The 17,982-nt window shown below is 45.1% G+C and overlaps 1 protein-coding gene across 10 annotated transcripts in view; it reads right to left on the bottom strand.

The window, feature by feature from the left end:
• hts (adducin 1-like protein hts) overlaps nt 1-17,982 on the bottom strand; it is a 192,280-nt gene that overhangs the window by 70,287 nt on the left and 104,011 nt on the right. For all 10 annotated transcript variants that reach the window (XM_055061340.1, XM_055061341.1, XM_055061343.1 and 7 more), the window contains exons 7-8: nt 14,826-15,041; nt 11,399-11,529 (exon numbers count right to left, since the gene is read on the bottom strand). In XM_055061340.1, the coding sequence (XP_054917315.1) occupies nt 11,399-11,529; nt 14,826-15,041 (347 nt within the window). The remainder of the gene's footprint in view (nt 1-11,398; nt 11,530-14,825; nt 15,042-17,982) is intronic.

Below are 17,982 nucleotides of genomic sequence, written 5' to 3'. Positions count from 1 at the left end.
AGCACCAGTGGCTAGGCGGATACCTAGATGATGGACAGGATCCAGTATCCTTAGTGCGCTCGGGGCGGCAGAGTTATACACTACGGCCCCATAATCCAATCGTGACCGTATTAGGCTCTTGTAGAGATTCATTAGACACTTTCTGTCACTACCCCACGTAGTCTTGGAGAGAAGTTTTATTATGTTCATTGTTTTTAGACATTTTTCTTTGAGATATTTGATGTGTGGAATGAAAGTGAGTCTATCGTCAAGTATAATACCTAGGAATTTGTGCTCTTTGTTGATAGGAATTTGTTGTCCACACAGTTCTAAGCAAGGATCCGGGACCAGGCCTCTCGTTTAAAAAGTACACAAGAACTTTTGTGAGGATTGATTTTAAATCCGTTTTTCTCTGCCCATTTTGATACTTTGTTCAAACCATGCTGTACCTGTCTCTCGCACACTGCGAGGTTACATGATTTAAAAGCTATTTGAATGTCGTCCATATAAATAGAGTAAAAAATGGCCGGAGGTAATGAAGCACGGAGCGTGTTCATCTTCACTATAAAGAGCGTGCAGCTAAGCACGCCTCCCTGGGGTACACCAGTTTCTTGTGTAAAAGGACGTGACAGTACATTGCCGACTTTTACATGGAATGTGCGATTGGACAAATAGCTTTCTATGAGGTTTAGCATATTACCATGAATGCCCATTTCTGCCAAGTCTCTTAAGATCCCGTATCGCCACGTTGTGTCGTATGCCTTCTCCATATCGAGGAATATGGATAGGAAAAACTGTTTGTGTACAAATGCGTCACGGATGTTTGCTTCAATACGTACAAGGTGATCAGTTGTGGAGCGCCCTTCCCTGAAGCCACACTGATAAGGATCAAGTATTTTGTTCTGTTCAAGGAAATGGATGAGGCGCCGATTTATCATTTTTTCAAATACCTTACACATGCAACTTGTGAGGGCTATCGGGCGGTAGCTTGCCACTGAGGAAGGATCTTTGCCTTGTTTTAAAACAGGGACCACAATGGCTTCTTTCCATGCAGTCGGAAGGTATCCTGTGTCCCAGATAGTGTTGAAAAGTGTAAGTAGTGTAACTTGCGTGTCATTGTGTAAGTGTTTCAGCATTTCATACATGATTCTGTCAGATCCCGGTGCAGAGCTCTTGCATGCGCTCAAGGCAGCTCTGAACTCTGCAATACTAAAAGGACGGTTGTATGGTTGATTTTGACGACATTTTCTGTTGAAAGGCTTACGTTCTTCTATTTGTTTGTATTTGAGGAAAGATTGTGAATAATTTGTTGAACTTGACACGTTCTCAAAATACTCCCCAAGTGAGTCTGCCTGGTCTTGCAGTGTATCGCCCTGTGTGTTTACCAGAGGGAGTGAATATGCTTGGCGCCCTCTAATCCTATTCACCCTGTTCCAGGCTTTGGCCTCATCTCTGAACGAGTTAATACGCGATAAAAACTTGTGCCAACTTTCTCTTTTGGCCTGTCGGCGGGTTCGCCTGCCTTGGGACTTTACTTTTTTAAAGTTCATAAGGTTCTCTGCTGTGGGAGAAGCGCGTAGCAACCCCCACGCCTTGTTCTGATTCTTACGGGCGATCCTACATTCGCTGTTCCACCATGGTACATGTCGTTTGCATGCCAGACCACTTACTTCGGATATGCATTTTGCTGCGGCATCTATTATGAATGATGTAAGATAATCCACAGCAGCATCAATTTCTAAAGAAGGAACGTCGGCCCATGAGATGCTGGTGAGAGTTCGAAATTTTTCCCAGGCGGCTGTGCCCATCTTCCACCTAGGAGCTTGTGGAGGATATTCGTTTTCTTTACATGTTCTTATCAGTTTGGGGAAGTGGTCACTCCCGTAAGGATTGTTTGTAACTTCCCATTCGAGTTGGGGCAGTATGGATGGAGAAACTATGCTGAGATAAACTGAAGAGAAGATTTTGTTTGCAAGACAGTAATATGTGGCTTCCTTCTTATTCAGGAGGCACGCACCAGAAGAGAAAAGGAACTGTTCAACAAGACGACCTCGCGCATCTATACGAGAGTCGCCCCACAGGCAACTGTGCGCATTGAAGTCGCCAAGAACAACGTAAGGTTCAGGCAATTCGTCTATAAAGGACTGAAATTCATGTTTGTTTAAATTGTAATGTGGGGGTATGTAAAGGGAACAAACGGTAATGAGTCTGTTTAGGAGAACCGCTCGAACCGCCACTGCTTCAAGAGGCGTTTGTAGCTGTAAATGTTGACACGCAACGCTTTTATGGATGACAATGGCAACACCGCCCGATGATGCGACACCATCATCGCGATCTTTACGAAAGGTTATATACTGTCGGAGAAAATTTGTGTGTTTTGATTTTAGGTGTGTTTCCTGTAAACACAGCACTTTTGGATTGTGTTGGTGGATGAGTTCTTGTACATCGTCAAGGTTTCTCAGAAGACCTCCGACATTCCATTGTATGATTTGTGTATCCATATTTAATGCAAAATGGTGCTGTGTATACGGAAACAGAAATAATGAATTAGATTACAGAACCCTTGCGAGGCCCTGTAACCGGGGTTTTGCCTTTTTTTTGAGCGTTCGAGGGAGCCTCGCCGCTCCTTAGGCGCTTGGTGCGCCGTGGGGATAGGTGTTGTGTCCATTGCCTCTTGTGAGGCGCCGGACACGCGCTCTTGAGAGCGAGAAGTTTTTCGAGAGAGTCTCACCTCGGAAGGCAAGACCCCTGCGCCCACCAGCCCGGAGGTCGATGGGGCTCCCTGTGAAATTTGGCTGCGCCGGCTGTTGCCAGCGCTAGGAGGGGCCGGGGAGGTCGAGGCAGCCTCGGCTGCGCCTACCTTCGTGGCCGCTATCGGTACTGCGGGATTGCTGCGTGTAGCGCAGGTTGCCGCAGATAACTCTTGTGGGGCCGGCAACCCAAGGGTAGCCTGGCCTGGTTGCTGGTTGGATGGAGTAGGCTTACCTACTTCCACCCTGGGGGCAGGAGCCAAAGGTACCTGCTCGCTGCACGCGGGCTGGGTACTTGGCATTGGCCGCTGCGACGCTGCCCCCCGGCGCGCTGCATCAGCATAAGGTGTGTTGTGGAAAGGTGAGCACCGTTTACGGGCTTCCTTAAACGAAATATTTTCCTTGACTTTAAGTGTGATTATCTCTTTTTCTTTCTTCCAGTTCGGACAAGAGCGTGAGTAGGCTGGATGGTCACCACTGCAGTTCACACAGTGAGGTGTGCCACTGCAGTTGTCGGAGGGGTGGCCCTGGACTCCACACTTTGCACAAGTTGTTTGACCACGGCAGCTCTGCGAGCCATGGCCGAACCTCTGACATTGGAAACACCGTCTAGGGTTGGGGATAAATGGTCGAACATTTAACCTGATGTATCCTGTTTCGATGGTTTCTGGCAGTACGCTGGATGAAAATGTTAGGATAAGATGTTTAGTGGGGATTTCCTTGTTGTCTCGTCTAATTTTAATACGTTTTACGTCAGTAACATTTTGTTCTTTCCACCCTTCCAGGAGTTCAGTTTCTGTCAAGTCTAGGAGGTCTGCCTCTGACACGACTCCCCGTGAGCTGTTCATTGTTCGGTGTTGTGAAATAGAAATTGGTATGTTACCAAATGTCACAAGACTGCCAAGCTTCTCGTACTGATGTTTCTGAGGGATCTCAAGAAGAAGGTCACCGCTAGCCATTTTCGTTACCTTATAACCTGACCCTAAGGCTTCGGTCAAAGATTTTGCTACTGTGAATGGAGAAATAAATCTAGCTTGTTTTTCAGGATTCTCACTGTGTACTACGTGGTATTTTGGGTAGGTCTCTTTCGTGCGGTTGAAACAAGTGCTTAAGTCTTCGGTGCGTCCCCTCTTCTGAGGGTGACGATCAAGTAGGCGGGGAAATGCGGGTGTTCCCATAGTAGTTTGGTATGTTTTCAGCAGCAATGGCGGCCACCCACCATGGAGCCCAACTTGGGGACGCTGCAGGACTTAAACGGGTAAGGCTGCAGGCGCCAACCGTACACTGCCACGATAACCTAATATTTTATACCCAAGGGAGGGCACATACACAAGGTTAACCCTTGCCGCCGTGGAGAAAGGAAGTAAATGGAAGAGAGAAGAAGACAGGAAAGATCAAAAAGGGAGAGATAAAGACGAAGGTTTGAGGAGAGAGAGACAGGAAAAGGAGACTACCGGTTTCCCCCGGGTGGGTCAGTCCGGGGGTGCTGTCTACGTGAAGCAGAGGCCAAAGAGGTGTGTTGCCTCCGCCGGGGGGCCTTAAAGGTCCGAACACCCGGCATCGGCTCAACCCCCAGGATCCCCCTTTCCCCGGACACGGCTAAGCCACGCACAGCTACACGCGGGAGGGTCCAACCCTCGTGGGCTCGGGTCCGTGGTGTCGCAACACACCAAATGCCTGCTGACGCAGACGTCCCTGCGGGGGCAATCTGTAGTGAGGGGAATATGCTGAGAAAGCTAATTGCATTAAGTACACCCACATGCCACAGTATCTATACCTTCAGACAAAGAACGCTTCACTAAACACAGCCTCCCAATCCCATCCAGTTAAGTCCCACTGGTGCCACACCAGTCTGCACCTTTGGATGTCGCAAAGAAAGCTTCACTAAAAGAGGCCTCCCAAACACAGCCAGTTTAGTCCCACTGGCTCCAAACGTTATGATGCCACAAAGAAAGTATCACTACACGTGGCCGCCCAACCAAAGCCAGTTTTGTGCTTCTGGCACTGTAGATTTGGAGTACAGTATCTGACTTAAATACTACGGCATGATTGCATAGGCAGCTATTTCAGGCGTAAAACTTACTTGGAAGAGCTCGCATTCTTACATTTATCAGTGCAAGAGCTCCCTAATCTGCTCAGACTTTTTGCCTGGGCAGAAGGCAGATGACAGTGAGACAGTCGGCCTCTTCGATTATCCTGTCCGACAGTCCCAGGCTGCTTGGAAGTGCTGTCTAGCGTTTCATTTTCTCACTCAACCTCACAAGCTCCACCCACATGTCAGAGCTGTTAGAATTGCTTTTGTTTCCACAGACCGGGAGTCCTGTAGTGCTTGTGGGCTCTCGAGATGGTCAGAAGAGTTTTGCTATGACAGCTAGCAGATTATGTCTGCGATCCTGTTGTGAAAGATGCGCGTGGTTTGACATACTTTTCGCAATCCTGGTGGCTGGTATTATGTGTTTAGCTATCACAACTGCTGCATCGGTGCTTTCTATGCCGTTGTGGGAGCTTTTTATGCGCTGTGTAGCTGCTGTCGCTTCCATTTCTGCAATTTCTTTAAAGGGAGAAGCAAAGCAATAAGGCATACGTGCTTGCTTTTTCATTTAACGGGTTTTACAAAACCTGTCGTGCTTGTTGCTGTGTGTAATAAACAGGTGGGTTCCACCTTACAGGTGACGAAGTGGGTGTGCGAGCAAGTCCGGTGGTTTGTCACTAGTAGAGCTTCACAGGTTGATCGTGTTGATCACGTGTTGATCCCGTCTGTTGCCAAATCTGATCGCTTTTCAATGTGAACCATTACAGGCAGTGCAAATTTTTGTGTAAGACGCACACAATGGCTATCTGAGACAAGTGTCACAGAGCCACTCTCAGCAGCCCAAAATATAGCCGAAACCGGATACATTGAACCGCTGTTTTATTCTGTTTAATGCATCAAATTATTGATATATCAAACTATTCTGCGATCCCCTTCGAGTTAGACATATCCAGGTTCGACTGTAGCGACATCAGACCTTTTGCGATTGGGCTTCACGACAACACAAGCTACACTGAAAAAACCCAAGAGGTCAAAACACATTCATCCACAGCAGTACCTTGCGTGTCCAACAATTCTTCCTGTGTCCTTATGGCTTTTTTGCACTATAACTTGCCTTGACATAGTGAACAGACAAGTCCTCATTGCAACCTGTGTCTCACAAGTTTTATAGCTTTGAAGACCATGCGCAACGTAATTTCACTTTCCTATTAGACTGCCGTTAATTTGGTTCTGATTAATTCGATCCCGACTGAAGGCTCCTGCCGGTGCCCATGCATTCCCATGGGCCTGGCCGGGACCTTTCGTCTATGGGCCTAGGATTGCATGGACTTGCTGTGAACCTCCAGATTACAGAATCTTTGACACATGGCAAATCATGACAAACCTCGCCGGCTATAGTTGCTGGCTATCGCGGAGTGGTGATTGACTCACGTGATGCGCAGTCCTTTTGTCGGTCACACAGACTGGCCTATGATAACCAACCTGCCATAAAGTTGGGATAGTCCTTTTGCATTTTGCAGAAAATGGAATGCAAACCTTTCTATGCAATAAATAAAAGATTTCTGCAAAACACAGGTCCATTATTAAACTTAGAACCCCATCGGTATTCAGTACAACAGAACAAATAATTCACTAGTTTCAGAGGAAGAAAACAGCACTCGATTCTATTCAACAGAATTTCTACTGATAAAAATATTTTCCATCAAGACTTTCATATACTACACTGAGCTGTAATCAGTGCTGGCAAACGGATTTGGTGTTCCCTTGAATAACAATAGATTGTACTGTATACAGTGCAACCTCGCTCATAAAGCAAAAAAGAGCAAAAAATTTAAAAAAAAAACGTACTAACCAGAAAACGTATGATCAAAAGACACTAAATAAATTGGCAGACTTAACTTGGTTGACATCTGCGAATTGTTGCAGCACAATGTGCACTGAGCAGATGGGAATTAAGCGGCTCGAGGCACGCATTATTGTTTTCGACCTGGGTCAGCAGCTTCTTTTAGTGCAACATTTTGGCGGGCAGTTCTGATGTGCCCACTTGGCACAAATCGTTGTGGCATTGGTGTGCCAGAGCGACCACTGTCATTTTCCTTTGTGAAACAAAAACAGAATCGAGCCTTGTCGGCAACTCCAGAACACGATGCCTATGATGCTGCCTGAACGAAACATAACGCTCACTTGCATGAAACAACAGTGCAGTATGCTTCCAACAGCACTACGTCACGCGCGCTGAACAGATAGGTGAAAATGCTTATCGCAATAGGTTGGCAACAACAGCTGTGAACGCTTTGTGCGACGACCAGGCAAGAGATTTGCCGATACTGGAATAGGAAACTCCAACGTTTTCCCGCGAGAGAGGCAGGTGAGTACTGCAGGGAAAGTGCTGTGGTGAGCCGCTAGTTTTCTCGATTGAGCGCGCCTCTTGCCTTTTCTTTTTCTTACATGGGATATAGCGGCAGAAAAAGTTATACAATAGCAGTTTGGCAATGTAATGAACGTTGTGCCGAAAAATTGTGCTGCCTGAGAATGGATGAACCGGTAAAAAAGAAACTCAACTGTATTGCGTCATTTTTTGTGTTCTCGATCGCCAACATAGACGCCAGGAAATTGTAGGTAAAGGCAGGGTGTCTGAACGAAATGTTTTTCATTCTGGCTTTAGTTTTGTTCCACTGAAAAAGTCCTGTTTAGATTCTGTTCCAAAACGGGAAAAAAAATGATTTGTAACAATACATAATGGTTTTGGGGCACATGCAAAAATTTTTGACGCAAGGTAACAATAAAACCCTATTACTTGGTTTTCTCAATAAGTGAATCATAAATTCTGACATCACGCTCAGTGTGCCTTGAGTCTGGGCACTGAGCATGATCTCAGAAGCAGCATGACACCGTGTGTGCTCACTGAAATGAGGGACTGCTGTTCCGATAAAATGAACTTAAATGAACATAAATGAATCATAAAACTAGTAACAAAGCGTTGTACCTGTAGAAAACGAAACGCTAAGCTCTTCAGTGGGCAGGCCTTGGGTTTTGCTATGATGGTGATCTGCTAGTACACCAAGAGGCAGGCTTAGTTTAGTGGAGCGCTCAACCAGCTATCGCTCGCACTATCCCTGCCCGAGATAAGTGCTTACAATGAAAGCTCGTTAATTTGAACTTCAATAATGGGATTTTATGGATAATTCGAACTGTACGATTTGGTCCAGCCAAGCTCCACAGAAGTCTATGTATAAAAAAGCCTGCTAATTCGAACGCGAGAAGGTTCCGCCACGGATAGTTCGAACTACGTGCCACCGTGCCGGCAGCTTGGCTCCTGGCACATGGCCAGAGAAACACGCCTACTGCCTAAACACAAGGCTGCATCGCCTCCGGAATGGAGAGAACGGCGAGAGAAGGCAAAATCGGGAAAAATCTAACCGGCGCGGGGTCGGCCAGAAGGCAGCGGCGGCCGCCTCCTCTCCGTTCTGCGTGACCTCCGAGACTTCTTGCCCGTCGCGAATCTCGGAGGCTTTGCAAATCTTGTGTAGCTGCTAATGTGCGGCAGATGGCGCGCCAAGCACCAAAACGCTGCGAATCAAGTGCGTCGCAGCTGCATTTGCAATCAAGAACTGACGAATCGGGGCCTTCGCCACCTTCACATGTTCAGCGTCTGTCTCGGCAGTCTTCATCGGTTGTGCACGTCTGTTTTCAGTTTAGGAGGTACCAGTCGCAATTCCTTGCGATGGTGTTAAGCCTTGGCTAACATTCGTGTCGGTGGGCATTGGTGGTGTGGCACAGTCGAACCCAGAGCTGCGACTTGAAGATGGCGTGTACCCGCGGGCACACGCCATCACTGCGCCAAAACACTGCAAGAGAAGAGCAATATCCTGCGGGCAGTGGACGCCGGACTCTTCTCTAAGCAAGAAATTGCGAAGAAGCATGCAATACCGAAAAGCACGCTATCTACTTCCATAAAGCATAAGAGGGCTATTGAAGATGCCTTGGCAGCAGAAGTTGCCAACGAAAGGAAGAAGTTGCGGCCCACAAAGTATCCCAACCTCGAGAAAGCGTTGCAGCTTTGGATAAAGGACATGTGCGCTCAGGATATTCCACTAACCAGCCCTGTGATACTGGCGAAGGCAGCGGACTTTGCCCTGCAGCTGGGTTACAACGACTTTGTTGCTTCAGATGGGTGGCTGCACCGTTTCCGCGAGCGTGACGACCTAGTTTTCCGTTCTGTGTCGGGAGAAGCAAAGGCCGTAAACGTTGCAACGTGTGAAGCTTGGCACTCCGAGGTGTTGCAAGGCCACATGGAGAAGTATTCTCCGCAGACGAAACTGCTTTATTTTTCAAATTGCTGCCTGCCAAAACAATCGCATATAAAGGCGACAAGTGCACTCGAGGGAAAAGAAGCAAGGAGAGAATAACTGTATTGGTTGCAGCGAACATGGCAGGAACTGAAAAGCTCCCGCTTTAAGTGATCGGCAAATCGAAAAGTCAGCGTTGCTTCAAGAACATCCGGTCCCTCCCAGGGGACGTGGTCAACAGAAAGGCATGGATGACGGGGGAGCTGTTTAGACAGTGGCTAGCAAAGATGGACAAAAAGTTTGAGCGTTGTGGACAGAAAGTCCTCCTGCTCGTTGGTAACTGTTCGACTCGTAAGGTCGACGTTGAGACGAAGGTCATTGAGCTAGCCTTCCTTCCACCTAACACTACAGCGGCGCTGCAGCCCATGGACCAAGGTATCATTAAAACGTTTTAATCATTTTAGCGGCACCATCTGTTGGAGCGAATTATTTTGTGTAATATACATCAGGTGATGCTCCTAAGTGCGCTACACATGCTTGTACGTGCTTGGGAGCAAGTAACTGCGGTTATGATAGCAAACTGCTATCGCCACTGCGGCTTCGGTGTGCAAGCTCTACAATGAGGAAACCAGCCACCTGCGCTCGAAGATGGCGTCACCGCTCCCATGGCGGACGTTTTGGACGACATCTCCTTTGCTGACCATGTCGATGCGGACGAGAGTGCAGTGGTGTGTGGTGCGCTGACAGATGAGGACATAATTTCTCAGGTCAGAAGCGCTGAACCTGTCGCTGCTAGTGACGAGGAGGAAGACGAAGCACCAGTGCAGCCCTCTGCTGCGGAGGTCATGGCTGGATCGAATGCTGCCCGTCTTCTTCAGTTTTGAAGAAGGCGAAGAGGAGGCCTCCCGCCACATTCGCTCGTTAGAGCAAAAAGTGCCAGCTGTAGCCTTGAAGGAAAAAAGGCAGACTACGATCACGGACTTTTTGAAGCATTAAATTTCTGACTTGCCCTACTGCTTCCAAATCGCAATGTACTGTTGTTCTCCTTCACTTTCGTTAGTTCAAACTTTCGTTAATTCGAACTGAAGCGGCTTCCCCTTGCGGTTCGAATTAACGAGCTTTTAGTGTATGTGGACCCCTGAGATGCATGCTAATTCGGACATTGTGACGTCGGTAGCTTCAGATTGCACACTTTCCCCTTGAACTGAAAACCTATCAAAAATATTTCAGTTTCACTACGAAACAAAAACAATGTTTCAGTTCAATTCGTTCCAGTCAAAAATACCGTTTTGTTTTCGTTCCGTTTAGACACTAACGGAATTGTATCAACAATATTCTACTGTCTCTTGATTTCTATGTGCCTAAGTTTGCTACATTCGTCATACAATGGCAGACTGCCACGCATTTACAGTTCCATATATTCTTGCCAAAAATTTATAAGCATTTATTTCTGTAAAAAAAAATTTTCTGATGTTTGATTCAAAATGTACTGTTCGGTATTTACACACCCCTAAAAGAACACAAAACACAAATCACCAAAAACACTGACACCAGCATAAGCTGAAACGTCTGTATTATGCAAGCGAAACACTCTCAGAAACTAAGTCGCATACTGCAGGATACATATTCAAAAGGTTAGGTATGCGATAGGCAAGAATCTGGAGGCTATGTTATAAGGATGATCTAAATTTCAAATGATTTCATTACACAGCCCCATTCAACTTTTCAGATTCTGCCTGCATGGTGACAGCATGCCAATTTGACCATCTAGACTAGCATAAAGAGCGATACTTTGTTTTGATATTGCCAGCACCTCCATGAAACCAAAATAGAGAAAGGACACTATTGTTAGGGTTCAGTCAATCCAGGAGTCACTGACCACATGCAAACTACGGGTCAAGCCAAGCCAAGCTGCCTGTTATAAATTATTGCTGCTCTGAATCATGAAGCAACTTCAAATAACACGAACTCCCTTGCTGTCTGCTCAGATGAGGGCTGCGATGAAGTAAACAAAGTACTAGACAGTGATGACAGTTAAACTCAACATCATTCAACTAGCAAAGCCCAGTTGCCCTTTGTTCAAGGAGTCAGGGGATGCAGATTTAACCACACATAGGGTGTATTATCCTTTATCTGTAGCACCAGCATGGCAATTATTAATGCACAGACTAACCAGGCAACATGCAAGCACATGTGTATGCAAGCATATGGGTGTAATCAATGCATGCACGCACAAAAGAAAATATGTGGCAATGCGGTGTTGCAGTTTCAGTGACAATGACAAACAGCATTGTTTTTAGAAAGGCAACAAAGCCATACACAGGAAACGTAAGCAACCATGTTCCTACCTCAGCCACTTATCTTCTTCCAAAAACTGCGCGATGGAGCTGGCTGATGGGGGCACTTCCACATCTGTCTTGAGACGTGGCTGCTCATTGCGCAGCAGTGGTTGTCGATAGATGTATCCTGTTCTGTGACCCTAAAGAAAGCAAGCAGTATATAGGTTGAACACTTGGAGACAGCAGAGAATCACATAGAAAACTTTAGTCCCTACACAAATGCAAAATGGCTTTTATGCAGAAGTATTTTACATTAACAAATATAAATATGGGAAGTGGCAGGACATAATGCTAAATTGTATTTGTCTCCATGTTCTGTATTACAGTGCCTACACCCCACTCAAAAGACCGCACTCTCCAAAAACAAGAGACCTCTTGGTTTACACAGGCATGATCTGAAGGCTATGCAAAGTTTTATATTTAGCACTAAATAATACAGTTCAGAGGATGGATGGTACTAATGCTCCCACAGGACGTCCTTGCCTTTTCTCCACACACAGCGGTAGACCCTCAACAGAGAGTCAACTACAGTAAAACCTTGTTTTTTTTCTAATCAGCATGGTTTTAGGGAGGGATTTTCTTGTGACACGCAATTGTTTGAACTAACGACTGACTTGCACTTTAACATGGACTGCAACCTTCAAACTGACTGTATCTTTCTTGACTTTTCTAAAGCTTTTGACCGCGTGCCCCACTGTCGCCTAATTTCTAAATTATCTGCCCTACGACTTGACTAACATTATCCTGGATTCGTAATTTTCTTTCTTTTCGAAAACAGTTTACTGTTAACAATTTCTCTTCCCCGCCTTCTGTTAGCTCTGGTGTGCCACAAGGCAGCGTCCTCAGCCCCTTACTCTTCTTAATCTACATTAATGACTTACCCACCCAGATTACTTCCTGCATGCGCCTTTTTGCCGATGACTGCATAATCTACCGTCCTATTCACACGACTGACGATCACTTGAAACTTCAAGCAGATCTTAACCTTATCGCTAACTGGTGTAACAAATGGCTCATGACACTAAACTTTACAAAGTGCGAGGTGATGTGCTTCAGCCGAAAATGTGTAAATTCCAAATATTCGTATCATCTTAACACTATGCTTTCCCACACTTCATCATATAAGTACCTTGGTGTAGTTCTTACAGAGAATCTTTCATGGGCCCCACACATCACTTCTACATGCGCCAAAGCATCATGTTCTCTTGGCTATCTACGACGCAACTTGCGAAATGCCCCGCCAAACATTCGAAAACTCGCTTTCCAAACATTCATCTTGCCACAGTTAGAATTCGCCTCTCCAATTTGGTCCCCTCATCAAAATTACCTAATAAATATGACGGAAATATACAAAACAGAGCAGCCCGGTTCATATCCCATAACTACAGTATAAACTCAAGCATTACACAAATTAAACTAGACCTACTGTTGCCGCCATTAGATATCCGCCGCAACATCGCTCTTCTGTGCTTATTCCACAAATATATTTACACTAATAAAAGAACCCGGTTACAACTACAAATACCCCACTCTTTTTCACGCAGATTACATAATCAGTTCAGTTTCATGCGCATATACGGTAAAACAAATGCATTTAATTCATCTGCACTACCACGTGCCATTCGTCTCTGGAATGACCTCCCTGATAACATAGCCTCCATATCTAATCCCGACACGTTCCGCTCTCAGTTACTCATGCTTTTCCCATTTAATACCATTCACGAGTGACCAATCTAGTGTATGTTATCGTGCATTTTTGCCATGTTGTATATCATTTTCATAAACGGTATTCCTTTGCTCTGTTAACAGTAACAAGTGTTCGTGTGCCTTCAGATATTGCTTTGTATTCTTAGTGCCTTCAATATTGTGTAACACAGTAATCTTTTTATAGCACTGATCCTGTTGGAAATTTGTACTTTTTATACCTTTACTGTTTAATATGCCCCCCTTACTTTATGCTCTGCCATAGGGCCTGTAAGGTTCTTTTGAATAAATAATATGGAGAAGTGGATAATTTGGACTTGTACCCAGGTCTCGGCAGGTGTATGCATTATTTCATGGCATAAAACTTGTTAATTCGGACTTGTTTGGCCACACAGTGGTTAATTCAGACAACCCTTGAAGCGCCACAAAAACGGAGCTAGCGTCTACCCAAAATTATGCATAGTATCTGCATCGCCATATTGATCAGCGGCAACTGTGTGGTAACAACAGGAATGCAGAACGCTACGTCCCTATTTGTGCCTTTATAGCCTTTCTCTTGTGTTTACTGCTGCGCATGGCACCACGCTGGCCACATGACTTCAGAACTGCATAGTTGCCATCTATGATTGCATCGATGGTGACCACAGTTTCGACCACACCAGTTGTGAAACACAGTAGTTCCATTTTGACTGTGCTCTCACCATCCACGGATAGCGAACACTGTTTCATTTGCAGTGGTTGTGGCGAGCAGTATCTTTGTTTGGACTTTAAGCAATGGATGCGCAATGTCACAAACATAGCGGAAGCTGTCAACTAAAACCGATTCTACAGTGCAACTGTAGGGTCCGCACGCTGGCATCGAACCGACCAGCTGCTACATCACGACAGACAGACAATCTGTTGTCAACCAGCACACAGGCGAAAAATTGGGATGTGCAAGCAGCGGTAAAAGGCATGTCTCGTATTAAGACGTGGGTCTTGCACTGCACCTGCAATGTGAAAATAGAGAGGCCTTCGCTGCTGCAAGCACTAATCAGTTGCAAGATGAGAATCCCAGCTTCTGCACTGCTTTTGTGCAAAATAGAAACAGGATTTGCTGATACATTCAGTAAATAAATGTGTCCTGATGTAAATTAAATTTGTTTATTATTCTCTTGATAGCCTTAACAATTCAACATCCCATCAATTCTTACATTCTTTTCAGTCTCGTGAGTGAAATCTGAACTAGATTTTACTGTAGTACTTCAAATGCATCATAAAAAAAAAAAAAAAAGCTTATTCTTGCTCTAGCAACAAGAATAAGGCCAGCCTGTCATTGCTCAATACCAAGAAGGGCTTCTGCCTCCACTCGAGCAGTGTAGAACAATGGTTAGTAGCTAGAGAAATTAAAATATGCATTCTGCACCTACAGCATAAAAATGGTCAAGGACAAAAGAATCCAGAAGAAAGAGCGGCCTCTGTCCTCCTTGGTTCTTTTGTTCTTGCCCAACTTCACACTGCATGTTTAAAAACGAGTCACTGACAACCCAAACTGAGACCCTGAAGCTTGGCATGTTTCAGTGACGACAACTAGTGCCCAACATTTTACATAAGAAATATTTCCCTGTACCAAGCTTGCTATAACTGGATTGCATTGCACAGTTCTGCTCACTCTGCCATCACCATAAGTGTGTCCAGCACTTTCTCAATAATGAGACCAACTTCTCTGTGATATGCGAAGTGCACTCCTCACCGAGTTGTCAAGGGTGCGCATGTGGGCCTCAAAGACAATGTCGCAAGGGCGCCAGCGCTTGGGTTTCTCCTTCGGCTCAGCCTTCTCCTTGTCCTCATCCCCACCAGGAAGGGGCTCATCAACTCCCTTCTGGCGTGCGTGCTCCTCACGCATGCTGCGCTGTGCCTCTTCAGAGAGAAGGTGCACATTGTCGAAACCAATGGGTGCAAGCTTCATCTGGGCAGGTGAGAGATGACCAGAGATTACAAGTGCAGCATCAGAAGAAACATTTCCAAGTTACTGCCATGTCACTTTAAATACCAGTCATGGTATGGACTCGTGCACATAGTTTTCTCGACTAATCATCTTCTGCGCCTTGTTTACCACCCTACCTACTGTTAGTTTGAGGTGAGTTGTATCAGATGTTTTAATTCTTTATAAACTAACTGACTATCCCCTGTTTAGAGTTCGTTGCTCAACCCCATATTCATTTAGCAAAAGTGAAGAGAGAGAGAAAGAGAACTTTAATGAGAAGGACTGCCTCAGTGGCCTAAGCAGGGCTGAGGGCCAGTGGTGGGAGTGGAATGCATGCAGTCTTCAAACTTGACTCTCGAACCTTCAGAACTGTATAAACAAGCACTGCTTTCTGGCTATAATACTGTTAAAACCTGCATATAATAATAATATTAATAATAATAATATAATAGACATGTCCGACAAGGACCTATCTGAAGAGAGCGCAGGTGAGGAAGACAGCAATTGAAGTGCGGAGTGCAATTTAAATAAATGTTTCCTTAGAGTTTTCGCAACTCGTATTATATGCAGATAAAATTTTTTTACATTTCAAGTCCCAAAAATTTCACCTTGTACTATATGCGGGTTCATATTATACGCGGGTTCTTAAGGTAATCTCCGAGTCCCGAATATACCCTAATATTCTCCTCTCTAGCTATACTGTCATGGATATTGATGATGTCCGCTAGGGCCTAGTTAATTCTTTGAGTAAAAATGTCCTGCATTGTGTTATAAAGGGGTGAAATAGTGAACATGGCAAGTTTTGCAAAGCTTTAATGAGCCAACGAGGTGCAAATACGAGGAAACTTATCCGTGACATCCCACTGATGGTACGTCCCGGCATTGGTATTTCAGTGCGTAATCGAAAAAATTAAACAGACTCTTGCTTTTCTCTTCTAATAATGAACCTATTATGAAATTAACAACAAAGGTCTTCAAAGAACATTTTATCAGTCTAAATTGATCTAGGGTGTGTTTTAATTCCGGCCAGCATCGGAGACAGTCTATGTAGACAGTATGACAGCTTTGAGCCTCATTAATCGAATGCACCTGGAACCTTCTGGAGGATGTCACTGATGTGGCACCACCTTGTGTACAAGTTAAAGATAAAAGCACACATTATCTCGGTATTTCAACTCTTTCAACGAACCTGTAAAACCCAGGCGCAGCGTACATTAAGCGCACAGGAAAGTGGACTATGTTTCCTTCTCGCATAACCTCCTGTTGAGTTTCTAAGCATTCTGCTCAGCCCCCATCTTATTTAGACAACGCAGCCTGCGTCATTTCCGACTTCAATGCTGTCTTTGTGAAGCTGTCTTTTTCGAAGGCTGCATCAGAATATGAATGAGACTTAAGATGGATGGTGCCCGCTTAGCCAGCTACTTTGTAGTCTACGGCGAGCATTGGAACACAGCCTTAGTGTTTCTCTTCAGTGACCCTTTAGGCTAGGTCTACGTGCATAATACAGTGCAGTCCACTTACACAGTCGAACCCACTTAAAGATACCATATTTACTCGCATAATGATCGCACTTTTTTGTCAGAAACATTGACGCAAAATCAGGGGTGCGATCATTACGCGGGTTAAATTTCCCGCGAAAAGAAAAAAATTTTTTCATCCCACATTTGCTGCGGGACACCAAAACAAAAAATGGCGGCCGGCGGAGCAAGCCGAACGTGCTGAACGCGATTTTTTTTCATCTCGTGAGTACATTGTGTGCATTGAAACAGTTTTTTCCGTATCAGTAATGAATGATATTGTTAATATGAGCAAGTTTGGGGCAATAACGTAGCCATGTCCACTTTGAGGGGACAGAAACAGATGGGCGCGCTTAGCTGCCAGTGACAAACACATGGCCGGCATGCTGCGGAAACTGCGGCATCTGTCTTCATTCATTACTATCCTAATACGGCACGTTTCCACTAAGGGCGGGTGAATATCTTAGCTGTGTTACAAGTGTTGGCGTATGAATAGGGTACACTTTTAACATATTGGTGTAAACGTGGCTACTATCGTTGCCACTCGCAATTTGTTGCGTGCCCACGAGTGCAGATCCGAGAACCGAACCATTACTAGCCCATCTGACCATATTATTCTACAACAAGATCTCGACCACATACTACAATGGTGTGATGACTGGCTAATGTCCCTAAACCCTACTAAATGCAAGCTCATTCCCTTCACTCGTCGTAAAATTCCCCTTCACTTCACTTACAACATAGCTAACATCCCTGTTGAATCAGTAACCACTTATAAATACCTTGGAGTTACCTTATCTAACAATATGTCTTGGAACACGCACATTGCTAAAGACACGTCATCAGCTAACAGAACTTTGGGTTTCTTAAAATGTCATTTACGTAACGCTCCGAGACACGTAAAACTACTTGTTTATAAATCATTAGTGAGGGCTAAGTTGGAGTACGCATCTCCCATCTGGAACCCACCCGAAGTAGGTCTCACTAATACCCTAGAATCCGTTCAAAATCGTGCTGCTAGATTCATTCATGCTTCGTATTCATATGAAATCAGTGCTTCATCCCTCAAAGCCGAGTGTAACTTATCACCTTTGCCCTGTCGCCGACGCATTGCAACCCTCTCTCTATTTCACAAGTTCTTTCACTCGCCACTTAATTGCGCTCCTTACATTATCCCTGCAGCTCACATATCTCACCGCACTGGTCATTCGTTGCAAGTTTCTCGCCCACGTGCCCGCACTAAAACGTTTTCTGCTTCATTTTTTTCCCAGAGCAGCAAAAGACTGGAACGGCCTTTCTCACAACATCGCCATTATCACCTGCCCATCAAGCTTCATGCATAGCGTATCAAATATAACATTGCACTAATCGTTATCAACAATATTCTGTCTAACAAAAAAAACCCA

The sequence above is a fragment of the Dermacentor andersoni genome, chromosome 1, assembly GCF_023375885.2.
Source record: "Dermacentor andersoni chromosome 1, qqDerAnde1_hic_scaffold, whole genome shotgun sequence".
NCBI lineage: Eukaryota > Metazoa > Arthropoda > Arachnida > Ixodida > Ixodidae > Dermacentor > Dermacentor andersoni.
This window is presented reverse-complemented; position numbering and strand designations above follow the sequence as displayed.